The 13087-nt window shown below is 44.5% G+C and overlaps 2 protein-coding genes across 2 annotated transcripts; one reads left to right on the top strand and one right to left on the bottom strand.

Annotated features, from left to right (window-relative positions):
* Window positions 1-388: 388 nt before the first annotated feature.
* LOC135886062 (olfactory receptor 6B1-like) lies at window positions 389-1372 on the top strand. The gene has a single exon (XM_065413951.1). The coding sequence runs from the start codon at window positions 389-391 to the stop codon at window positions 1370-1372; it is 984 nt and encodes a 327-aa protein (XP_065270023.1).
* A 6113-nt stretch (window positions 1373-7485) lies between these two features.
* Window positions 7486-8445, bottom strand: LOC135886063 (olfactory receptor 11L1-like). The gene is made up of 2 exons (XM_065413952.1): window positions 7997-8445; window positions 7486-7921 (listed from the first exon to the last, which is right to left on the bottom strand). The coding sequence occupies exons 1-2, from the start codon at window positions 8443-8445 to the stop codon at window positions 7486-7488; spliced, it is 885 nt and encodes a 294-aa protein (XP_065270024.1).
* Window positions 8446-13087: the final 4642 nt, after the last annotated feature.

A 13087-nucleotide genomic window follows, 5' to 3' on the forward strand; every position in this document is an offset into this window, starting at 1 on the left:
GTCCTATATACTTCTCTCTGTTCTCATAGTTTAAGATGATAATGATAAGTCAGTGGTTGTTACCTATATTTCAGGGAAAGTGTATGACAATGTTGATGGGCTATGAAATATTAACCAGCTTTCCAGCCTGAAGTGTATCTGGATAGTGTGTTTCAGTAAGGCATGTTTTCTTTCTTTCTTTCTTTCTTTCTTAATTATGAGGTTTCTGTCAAGGATTCACCAATATTTATTCTGGAGTACAATACACACGGCAAGAGAATTTCGACAGTTACCCTTTAGAAAAAATCACTTTGTTCTGTGAAAATGTATGGATGGCAATTGAGATTTTTGCCTATATTATTCACTCCCATTTTTCATTTCATTTCCTTGTTCTTAGGAAATCAGACCCATGATAAACACTAAATGGAGAAATCAAACATCCATCACAGAATTCATCCTACTGGGATTCGGGAGTCTCCAGGAACTGCAGACCTCTCTCTTCCTGCTGTTCCTGGTGATCTACATTGTGACCATGGCTGGGAATATCCTCATCATTGCATTAATTGTGACTGATCAGAATCTTCACACCCCCATGTACTTCTTTTTGGGGAATTTGTCCTGCTTGGAGACCTGCTACACCTCCACCATCCTGCCCAGGATGCTGGCTGGTCTCCTGACTAGGGACAGAACCATTTCTGTTACTGGCTGTTTTGTACAATATTATTTCTTTGGTTGCCTTGCAGGTTCAGAATGTTATCTCCTAGCAGCAATGTCGTATGATCGGTATTTAGCAATATGTAAACCCCTGCATTATACAATGATGATGAATGGCAGATTTTGCTTACTTCTCATTACTGGCTCCTGGATAATCTGCTTTGTAATTAATTCCATAATTATATTTTTGTTGTCCCATTTGATTTTCTGTGGCCCCAATGAAATTGACCATTTCTTTTGTGATTTGACCCCATTGATAAATGTTTCCTGCAGTGACACTGAACTGATAGAACTTCTGGCTTTTATTCTCTCCTCCCTAATAGCAGTGGGCCCCTTTCTATTAACCCTGACTTCCTACATGTGCATCATCACCACTATCCTGAGAATCCCTTCTGCAACCAGGAGGCACAAGGCATTTTCCACCTGCTCTTCTCACCTTATTGTGGTGACCATCTTCTATGGGACCCTGATTCTTGTTTATCTGTTACCCAAAACCCACACACTGAGAGACCTGAATAAACTGTTCTCTCTCTTCTACACTGTCCTGACTCCCTTGGCCAATCCACTTATCTACAGCCTGAGAAACAAGGAAGTTAGCAAGGCTTTAAGCAAAGGGGTTAGAGAATGTATTGATTTCTTTGGAAGGCAGACACTCCATTACTGCTTTAGATTAAAATAACAAATGTGCAAGAAAATTGACTGTGAAGGTGGAGTTCAAATTACTGATGATTTTCTATTAAGAGGTGAACCAATAAATTTTCCACAGAGTCTATGTGAAATTATTCTGTGGTTTTATTATTCCTGTTGCATGCAGGGCCGGTGGAAGGATGTTTCGCACCCTAGGCGAAACTTCCACCTTGCGCCCCCCCCCCGTCCCCGAGCCCCCGCCCTGAGGTGCCCCCCGCGCCATCTTCCCCCCTCCGCCCTGAGGCACCTCCCCCGCGGCAGCTCCCCACCCCCCACCCTGAGGCACCCCCCCGGCAGCTCCCCACCCCCCATCCTGAGGCACCTCCCCCGCCCCAGCTCACCCCTGTCCTGCCTCCTCCCCGAGCACGCAAGCCTGGGAGGCGGGAGAAGTGAAGCAGCCACGGTGAGCTCAGGGAGGAGGCGGGGCAGGGGTGAGCTGGGGCGGGGAGTTCCTCTGCATTACACGCCCCCCCCCTTGCTGCAGGCGGCCTTCCCCACGCTCCACTGCCCCAGCTCCCTCTGCCTAAATGCCAGAAGCGACCGGGGTGGCCGAAGATCCGGCCGCCGCGGTCGCTGCAGGAGAAAATGGCACCCCCCAAATCCTAGCTCCCTAGGCGACTGCCTAGATCGCCTAAATGGTTGCACCAGCCCTGGTTACATGCATCTATCTGGATATCTACTCATTCATCCATCTGAATTTCCATAGTGTAAGATCTTTAGGTCCTTACACATGCCATCCTTACTCCATATTCAGTCACATTCCCTCCTCCTTCTTACTGAATCCAATTCCCATTGGCTTCCATTGAGTATTTACTGAAGTGGCTGCTATAGAATCATAGAATATCAGGGTTGGAAGGGACTTCAGGAGGTCATCTAGTCCAACCTCCTGCTCAAAGCAGGACCAATCCCCAACTAAATCATCCCAGCCAGGGCTTTGTCAAGCCTGACCTTAAAAATCTCTAAGGAAGGAGATTCCACCACCTCCCTAGGTAACCCATTCCAGTGCTTCACCACCCTCCTAATGAAAAATTTTGTTCCTAATATCCAACCTAAACCTCCCCCACTGCAACTTGAGACCATTGCTCCTTTTTCTGTCATCTGCTACCACTGAGAACAGTCTAGATCCATCCTCTTTGGAACCCCCCTTCAGGTTCTTGCTACATTGACAAGAAAATTTCCATTGATGTTCTTAAACCACCTCTCTGAGAGGCAGTAGCTAAGTCAACAGAAGACTTATTCCATCAGTCTAGCTGTGCATACACTGTGGGTTAGACTGAATTAACTACACCACTCAGGGTTCAGAATTTTTCACAACCCTGAGTGACCAAGCTAAGTTGATCTATTTTTTAAGTGTAGACCAAGCCCTAGTTAAAGAGGATGGGTCTTGTAACCAGATGTCAGGACTCTGTGTATCCCCCATTTTCCCCTTTTGTGCTTTCCAATTTTCATCCAACAACATTACAATTCTGCCCACTGAGGCCTAGCACATTCCCTGAAGTTTTGGACTGGATCAGATGTGGTGTTCAAACATTACTGCATTGCATGCAGAGAGGTGGACCAACAGACAGACAAGCCGAGAAATTCCATTATATCGAGTCTTTGTGCATCAAAGCATTGTGAGGTGCTCGGATAATGTAGTGATGAGGGTTATATAGGTACCTAATGCAGACAGACGGACAGACAGATTGATAGATCAATCCCACAGATGGCTTTGAAAATCTCACCCATACTGTGTAGGGATATTAGTCTGAGCAACCAAACACCAATCTAATGATATAAACATCTCCTTAGAGAGATCTTCCTTTGGATGGAGAAGCTCCAATGCCAAGCTATGTGCAGATCCTAGGACATTTCTTTCCCCTAGCCTTTGGCATGACAGGGCACACTTACTGTTCAGACCTTAGGTGACCTTTTCTATTCCAGGCTGAGAAGAGCAAAATGGTGGACAAGAAGCTGATCTCCACTCCCAGCTCAGCCCAGCACAAAAGAGATGTTTTCCCCCCCCCCTCTTTTTTTGAGAAAAATCTTTTCTTTGAGGAAAACAGACATTTTTATTTTATTTTACCCAAAATCCCAATTTTCCTTTGGGTGGGTCCAAGTGTGGGTGGGTAGCCCAAGCCCCCACCACTGCTGCAACAACCACATTGCTAGTTTTAGCGTGCTAGCTCAAGCCCTAGTAGCATAAGTCTGTCTCCACAGGTTGGGAGGCTGGCTTCCAGCTGCAGTGCAGACATACCCTGAAGACATTCAAGGCAGGGCTTGTCTCTTTCTATGTTTGAATAGGACCTGGCACAAATGGTCCTGATCCTGTCTGGGTCCTGTGAGGCACTGATAATAAACAATAATTATGATAATATTAATAAATAATAAAGAATTTCTGCAGAAGTATCCAGTTTATCAGAAACCCAGTTATCTGTCAAACACAAAAAAAATCTAGCAACTCTAGTAGATGATACACTGAAAAATTAAGAGCAGACATAACACTTGTATGGGGATAAATAGATAGAGGAGTATGTATGGGACTAAATAGATGAGTAGCTAGGGGAACAGGTAGGTAGATATGCATGGGGCTAGATAGATGAGTAGCTAGGGGAACAGGTAGGTAAATATGCATGGGGCTAGATAGATGAGTTGATAGGGGAACAGTTAGGTAGGTAGGTATACATGGGGCTAGATAAACAAGTAATTGGGGAACAGGTAGGTAGGTATATATGGAGCTAGATAAGTGAGGAGGAATGGGGATAGGAAGAGGGATAGATGAGCATGTATGCGTAGGAGAGAGAGTGACACACTGTTCCCCAGGAGGTCTGTTCTCTCTGAGTGTTTACAACAGTCCCCCACTGCAAACTCTTCCCATCAGCGCTCCATTGATCTTAGTGGGGTACATGGAACCGCAGGGACCCTCTGACATGGAGTCAGCTGCTGAGATTGGAGCTTTAGACCTTACCCTTTTCAGACAGGGCCTTTTAATTTTACTTGTATTCAAGAACCAGCACAATGGGACCCCAAACCTCACCGGGACATCTAAGAACCACTCCTATTGTGTCTGGGCTCAGCTGAACCTTTACCATAAGCTTTGAGGAATCCACCTCCTGTTTTCCCCTGTGTGCATCCCACTGCAGGGCAGGAGACCAATTACAAAGGAAGAAAGTTGCAGCACTAGAAAACATAGTGCTAGTTACATTGTGTGCAAAGGTTGGGATTTTCCACTGAGCTTAAGGCAGTTAGTCATCCAACTCGCTTTGGTACCCAATGGGCTTTCGGCTCCTAACTCCATTGAGTAACTTGGAAAATCCCATTGTCTTAGGGTACGTCTTCACTACCCGCCGTATCGGTGGGTAGCAATCGATTTATCCGGGATCGATATATCGCATCTCTTTAAGACGCGATACATCGATCCCCGAACGCGCTCACCGTCAACTCCGGAACTCCACCAGAGCGAGCGGCGGTAGCGCAGTCGACGGGGGAACCGCGGCCGTCGATCCCGCGCCCTGTGGACCCCAGATAATTCGATCCAAGATACTTCGACTTCAGCTACGCTATTCGCGTAGCTGAAGTTGCGTATCTTGGATTGATCCCCCCCCAGTGTATACCAGCCCATAGTTATGGGGCTGGCTGCCTCTCAGGTCTTTCTAACCTGCCTCAGAGTTGGAATCTCAGAGTTCTCACCCTCTGAAGTTCCGTCAGCCAGGGATGTGACTGGCAACTCGTGTAGACATATCAGCACTAGCTGTGCTCCAGCTCATGCACTAAAAGTACAAGCAAGGACAGGATAGCATAGGCTGCACAAGTCCACCTGACCTCCCACCCCAGATATGTATTCCATTGTGCAGCCTTCTCTGAAACCACTGTGATGGAATCCTCACTTCTACTTTTATTGAGCTAACTAGAGCACAAGTAGTGAAGCACACACCCGGCAGCAGGGTAGACATACCCATGGCACTTGAGTTTCCTCCCTCTGGGAACCTGTGACTAGTAGCTTCCTTAAAATAGAGTATATTTGTTTAGCAGTTGGAACAAAGTGTTAGATTAGAAAGGATTTGAAAACAGAAAGCAACCTGTATGCATGTCTGTTTTACCTGAAGTCATGCCATGCTGTAATTGGAAGCCTAGCTGCTTTAGACAGCCCTGCTGTTCCCCTTCAGTGCCCCTTTCCAAAAGACTGTCCTTTCAAACCCTGGAGGCTTCTTCAAGTCTTGTTAGCCTTTGGTCCCTCCTAATCAAACCAGCTCTGTAGACTGTCTGGGACCATCCCAGAGTCAACAGAGCATATAGTTCGGGCATTTTACCTTAACCACCCTTAAGGGGAAGCTGATGAGGGAAACATCTTGAGCCATCTTCCTGCCTGGACCATTGCAGACCATCCCTCACTGGGAAGCACTGAATCAAAAATATTTGCACAGAAAACACCATTGCGAAGCCAGCACAGCATAGTTGCACCTGGCTTGGATTCTCCTGCCACTCCTGTACCTTGTTCAATAGGGCATGTTCCTGCCAGTGGGTGGTAAATTCACAGGGCAAAAACTTAGCCCCGTTAAAGCCAATGGCACTGACTTCAATGAGATCAGGGTTTCATCCACTGATTTTAGGGGAATCAAAGACCAGCATGACCTAGCCCCCTGCATAGAACAAGCCAGAGAATTCCACCAAGTCACTCCTGTATCAAGACCATGACATCTATTTGCACAATGCATAGGTGTTAGGAGACATTTGATCGTATATTTTACTTACAGCTAGGTTGGCACTTCTTGATATTTAAGCAAAAGCCTTCCATTTAGACAAGTACACCGCAGGCTAAAAGCTTGTGGAAGTAGACAATGGTTTGAACGGATGGATTATTTACAGACTAGTAGTTGAAATCCTAAGCTCTCATGAAGTCCTATGTGTAAAAAAAGCTGAAAATGTCTAAGAACTTAAAAATGGGATGAGATCAAACCATGAATACCAGTGAGGGCTGAACATGGTGATATTCCAAACAAAAAGAGCTCTCTACCAATCTTGTGGCTGTTTCCATCTGTTCACACTGACTCAATAGACATTCTAGGCTTCTGAGTGACAATCCTGGAATCTGATAATATAGATGAGAAGGAAGATACTATGTCTGGGTTGTGTGTGTTTGTTTTGCTTGTTGACTTTTTTCCAGAACTGATATCTGAAAATGACTTGATAGAACAACCTGAAGAAAAGCTCTGTATAGCTCAAAAGCTTGTTCCTTCCACCAACATAAGTTGGCCCAATAAAAAGGTATTTCCTCACCTATCTGATAATGAATGCATGTAAATTCACAGACTGTCATAGGTACATTAAAAGAAAGAGACAACAGATTAGATACTTTTTTTTTCATTTTTATGGAAATTGGACAGAATTGTAAAATGCTACATACACAGACACTATGGACATCCATCAGGTCAATTACCTTTTCACCTAGTTATATATATTCAGCATCCTCAGCCCTGGCATAGATCTTGTCCTGTGCAATTTGGTCAGATTTAGAATCATAGAATATAAGGGTTGGAAGAGACCTCAGGAGGTCATCTAGTCCACCCCCTGCTCAAAGCGGGACCAATCCCCAACTAAATCATCTCAGCCAGGGCTTCATCAAACCTGACTTAAAAACCTCTAAGGAAAGAGATCCCACCACCTCCTTAGGTAACCCATTCCAGTGCTTCACCACTCTCCTAGTGAAAAAGTTTGTTCCTAATATCCAACCTAAACCTCCCCCACTGCAACTTGAGACCATTACTCCTTGTTCTGTCATCTGCTACAACTGAGAACAGCCTAGATCCATTCGGATTCTCCACTTTGGGGGAGGCAGTGGGACATGAGTTGTATTCCAAGAAGCCTGCACCCCAGAGACTCTCAAGGCCTCACATGCCAGACACAGGCACTAAAGTTGAAGGAGCTGCCTCAGAACTCACTATATGCTCACAGTCTCCTATGATGCATCATGTGGTTTAAGTATGGAATCATCAACATGCAGCCCCCATCAGAGCATTTAAAACAGATTGATTAATCCTCATCTTATTATACCCATCCAAATTCTGGTGATCACCACGGACCAGATAACCAGCTGGAGTAAATCAGCACAGTTTCATTGACTACAGTTTACACCTGCTGTGAACTGGATCCAGCGAACTTACTAAGAACTTTTCTCAGGGCCATATTTACATGCTTATTTCTCAGGCTGTAAATGAGGGGGTTGAGCAGAGGAGTCAGGACAGTGTAGAAGACAGAGAACACTTTATTTAGGTCTCTCAGTGTGTTGTTTTTTGGTAGCATGTAGACAATGACTAAGGTTCCATAGAAAACGGTCACCACAATGAGGTGGGATGAGCAGGTGGAAAAGGCCTTTTGCCTCCCAGTGGTGGAAGGGATTCTCAGGATGGTGGTGATGATATATATGTAGGATGCCACCGTTAGTAGAAAAGGGGGAAATGTATCAAAGAAGGAAAGGAATAAACTTACCATTGAAATCAGTTGCGTGTCACTGCAGGACAGTTTAAGAAGTGGAATGAAATCACAAAAGAAATGGTCTATTTCACTGGGGCCACAGAACGTTAACTGCAACATCAAAAATATAATTATGGTAATAGCCAGAAAGCCACTTACCCAAGACCCAGCTGCTAGCTGGAGACAGAACCTGCCATTCATAAGGGCTGAATAGTGCAGGGGTTTGCATATCGCTAAATACCGATCATAAGACATCGCTGCCAGGAGAAAACATTCAGTCACCACTAGGAAACCAAAAGAATAAAGCTGTATGATACAACCACTAAATGAGATGGTCCTGTCCCCAGTCAGGAGACTGGCCAGCATCCTGGGCAGGATGGTGGAGGTATAGCAGGTCTCCAAGCAGGACAAGTTCCCCAGGAAAAAGTACATGGGGGTGTGCAGATGCTGATCAGCCACAACTAGCGCAACAATGAGGATGTTCCCAGCCATAGTAACAGTGTAGATCACTAGGAACAGCAGGAAGAGAAGAATCTGCAATCCATGAAGATTCCTGAAATCCAGGAGATTGAATTCTGTGATCGACGTTTGATTTCCACATTTTCTTTTCTCCATGCAATATAGCTACTTTAAGAAGAAATTATGAAAAATAATTAGAACATAAAGCATGAATAAACCAGAATAAATATTCAAGCAATTAGCTTTAAAAATCCAAAGAGCAAACTAAGATGAGGATTTATATTTTCTTACAGAGTCAAGTAATTAATATGTTGCAAACTTGTAAGAAACAAGAAATATAGCAATTTTCACACCCAACCAGCCCACTCTTACATCCAGTCTTGTACCCTATGTTTGACAGTAGCCACGAGCAAATGCTGGAAATCAGTGTGTAAGATCACCAAATGGACAATTGTGCTCTAACATACATATATGGAACGTTTCTCTCTAACCCCAAGCCTGTTACTTGTTGGCCTGTCTCCTGAAGTATGAGAGCTTTGTAAATTTTCAATCTTAGCTAGTGTAACTGTGGGCATCCTTTTTATCCACATGGATGGATAACCCCTTGTTTGCGTGCTACTAATTTCTTTGTGTCAAAGGTGTGATAGCTCGCATAGACCAACCTCTGCTATTTCTGCTCCAGCTAATGCCGACTGGTGTCTGCTCAGCATAGGTGCTGGAACTAGGGGTGCAGGGGTGCTGCAGCACCCCCTGGCTTGAAGGGGTTTCCATTATATACAGGGTTTACAGCTTGGTTCAGTGGCTCTCAGCACCCCCACTATACAAATTGTTCCAGCACCCCTGCTGCTCAGGCTAGCTCCCAGGCACAATCCCACCTAACCCCATGGATACATACTCATGTGGTTAGCCCAAACCCCTGCCTGTGCCACCAGTGTTTTTTTTAGGCAATTTGTTGACACAGTCAGTGAATTCCCATGGGCTACTTTATTTAGAAGAAGTGAATACATTTTTTAAAGCCCTTCCAAAACCATAGATTTTCAAAGGAACTCTTGGCTAGGCAATCAAAACTGGGGCCAGATTTTCAACAGGGCTCAGTAGCTTCCTCACTGAAAACGGGAGATCCAAAAGGACTTTGAAATTTGCAGCTGTTTTCACCCCACCCCTAAATAAAGCAATGTTCCCTGTTTAAGCAGCTCTGATACATGTACTTTGCCGCTCAAGTGCTCCTAGCAGCCATTCCTTGTTCTGTGCCCTCTGCCCATCCACGGGGGTAGTGCGCTGTGCCTTGTATCTGTCCAGTGCTCCCTGGACACTGGCTGCTCTTCTGTCCCGTTCTCCCACCAGGCTCCTTATTCTCCAGGGCCCTGCACAGGTGTCTGCGGGGTGAAGAAGGAAATGCCCCAGCAAACCACCCAGGCTGAACTAGGCTCTCGTCGCTCAGTCATTCCTTTCAGGGCCTGGGGAAGCAGCAGGAGCTGGCGGAGAGGGAGGGGGCAGGAGGGGGCTCCAGGTTCATGTTGCTTTGCTCTGCCACATCCATGCAGTGGGGGAGGGTCTGTTCCTTACATTCTCCCTAGCTCAGGGAAAGCTCCATGCATCTTAGCTGCCTCTCTGCTCCCCTCCCACGCTCCTGCAGGGGGGAAGGGAAGAGGAGAGACCCTGCCCTACTGCACTGAGAACCCGGGTCACTGACGTCCTGTCCCACTGGTTGGGGAGCAAAGGGTTTGCAATCTATCCCCAGGATGATCAGTGTCACAGAAAAGAGGGCAAACCTGAATCTGACTGGAGCCCTGCAGAAAGGAAATATCCCCATCAGATACACGCACGGCTCACTCATAGACTTCAGGGTCAGAAGGGTCCATGATGATAATGTAGTTTGACCTTTTGAACACTGCAGGACACAGAACCTCACCCACCCACTCCAGTAACAGACCCATAACCTCTGGCTGAGTTACTGACATCCTCAAATCATGATTTACAGACTGCAAGTTACAGAGAATCCACCATTTACACTAGTTCAAACCTGGAAGTGCCCCATGCTTCAGAGAAGGTGAACTCCCCCACCCCCCAGGGTCTCTGCCAATCTGAACCAGGGGGAAATTCCTTCCTGTCCCCTCTCAGCTTCCCACAGACTGACCAGGGAAACCCTGAGTATCCTTCTGCCTCCAGTTGCACCCTGCAGCCCATCTGATAGGGGACTGGAACTGCAAGCCAAGTCTCTGCTGTGTCCTGGCTGCTATGGAGTAGCCATAACTCACCGCTCCCAGCCCCTCTCTACAGCCTTGCAGTGCAGCAATATCAGGAGGTGCTCTGATACATATCAAAAGGAGAATCGGCAGTGAGACAGAGCAGGAACTGTGCTGTTAATGTGCGTGCTATAGTGACAGAGGAGGCTGCTGTTTCCTGATCTGCATGGATTTTCCATGCACCATGAATGCCTCTTAAAATGTACTGAAAGCCCCTATCTCCCACTGTAGGGGATAGCAAAAATGAAATGTCTCTATTTAGCTAAGCAATAACCCCAACAGTAAAAAAAAAGCACAGATCCTGAAGTCCAGACTCAGGCAAAGCTCCCATTGATCCTGCTCAGTGCGAGTTTTACTGGAGAAAACACTGAGCAAATGAGTCAGAACATCAGGATTTGCCTGAAGGATTGCAGCACTTATTTTTTTAATCCTGACCTTGAAGTGGCAACCGCTCCTCAGAAGTGGATTGGGCTTGGGGAGATGGAGCTGGTTTTCACTGTCTCTCTGCTTTCCTCGGTCCCTTCACAGGGTCTGCCTCCGTCTGCTGAGATGTCTCCATGCACCTAGAGGGACACCTGGTTTCTGCTGCTCTGCTTGACTGCATGCATTACACCAAAGCATAGTGCCTCCTAACGCAGCCTGCCTTGAGACAGCTGATTTTAATGATCACTTTTAAGTGATGGTGATTTGGGGAATTAGTTATATGTGCCTGTTAAATCAGTGTAATGCAGTGGGCGTTCCATTCTCCCTTTTCACCAGCCCCCCCCCCAGGGAATGAGAAGTAAACAGGTAGTTAGGCACTTAATTCCCCCTAGTTTGTGGGGGAGTTAAGTGCCTAAATATCTTTAAAAACCTGGCGGTGGGTTAGAGAATCTTCCTATGGAGCTAGGAGGACTAAGGGATGAGCATTTAAGAGAAATCTGTGATTGGTCATTTCTGGGCTAGGTTATAGTAAAATTACTGCAAAAAGCCAGTTCATTTGAATTAAATTAGGGCTTTCAAACGATAAAAAAAATTAATCATGATTAATCGCATGATTTAAAAAATTAATCACGCAATTAAAAAAAATTAATCGCAATTAATCATGCAATTAATAGTACTGTTAAACAATAATAGAATACCATTTATTTCAATATTTGTGGAAGGTTTCTACATTTCCAAATATACTGATTTCAATTACAACACAGAATACAAAGTGTACAGTGCTCACTTTATATTTATTTTTTATTACAAATATTTGCACTGTAAAAAAACAAAAGAAATAGTATTTTTCAATTCACCTAATACAAGTACCGTAGTGCAATGTCTTTGTCATGAAAGTTGAACTTACAAATGTAGAATTATGTACAAAAAAACCTGAAATAAAAATAAAACAATGTAAAACTTTAGAGTCTACAAGTCCTCTGAGTCCTAATTCTTGTTCAGCCAATCGCTCAGACAAAGAAGTTTATTTACATTTGCAGGAGATAATGCTGCCCACTTCTTGTTCATAATATCACCTGAAAGTGAGAACAGGCATTCCCATGGCACTATTGAATGTGGTGTTGCAAGATATTTACATGCCAGATGCGCAAAAGATTCATATGTGCCTTCATGCTTCAACCACCATTCCAAAGGACATGCACCCATGCTGATTCTGCTTGATAAAAATCCAAACAGTGCAGACCAACACATGCTCATTTTCATCATCTGCGTCAGATGCCAACAGTAGAATGTTGATTTTCTTTTTTTGGTGGTTCGGGTTCTGTAATTTCCGCATCAGAGTGTTACTCTTTTAAGACTTCAAAAAAGCATGCTCCACACTATGTCCCTCTCAGATTTTGGAAGGCACTTCAGATTCTTGAACCTTGGGTTCAGTGCTGTAGCTATCTTTAGAAATCTCACATTGGTACCATATTTGCATTTTATCAAATTGCAGTGAAACAAACAACATGTGCTGACTCATCATCCGAGACTACTATAACATTAAATATATGTTAGAATGCAGATAAAATAGAGCTGGAGACATACAATTCTCCCCCAAGGAATTCAGTCACAAATTTAATTAACATATTTTTTTTAACGAGTGTCATCAGCATGGAAGCATGTCCTCTGGAATGGTGGTTGAAGCATGAAGGGACATATGAATGTTTAGCATATTTGGCATGTAAATACCGTGCAATGACGGCTACAAAAGTCCCATGTGAATGCTTGTTCTCACTTTCTGGTGACATTGTAAATAAGACGTGGGCAACATTATCTCCCGTAAATGTAAACAATCTTGTTTCTCTTAGCGATTGGCTGAACAAGAAGTAGGACTGAGTGGACTTGTAGGCTCTAAAGTTTTACATTGTTTTGTTTTTGAGTAAAGTTATGTAATCAAAAAAAATCTACATTTCTAAGTTGCACTTTCTCGATAAAGAGATTGCACTACAGTACTTGTATGATGTGAATTGAAAAAATACTTTTTCTTTTGTTTATCATTTTACATTATAATAATATAAAGTGAGCAGAGAACACTTTGTGTTCTGTGTTGTAACTGAAATCACTATATTTGAAAATGCAGAAAAACA

Source organism: Emys orbicularis, chromosome 12, assembly GCF_028017835.1.
Source record: "Emys orbicularis isolate rEmyOrb1 chromosome 12, rEmyOrb1.hap1, whole genome shotgun sequence".
NCBI lineage: Eukaryota > Metazoa > Chordata > Testudines > Emydidae > Emys > Emys orbicularis.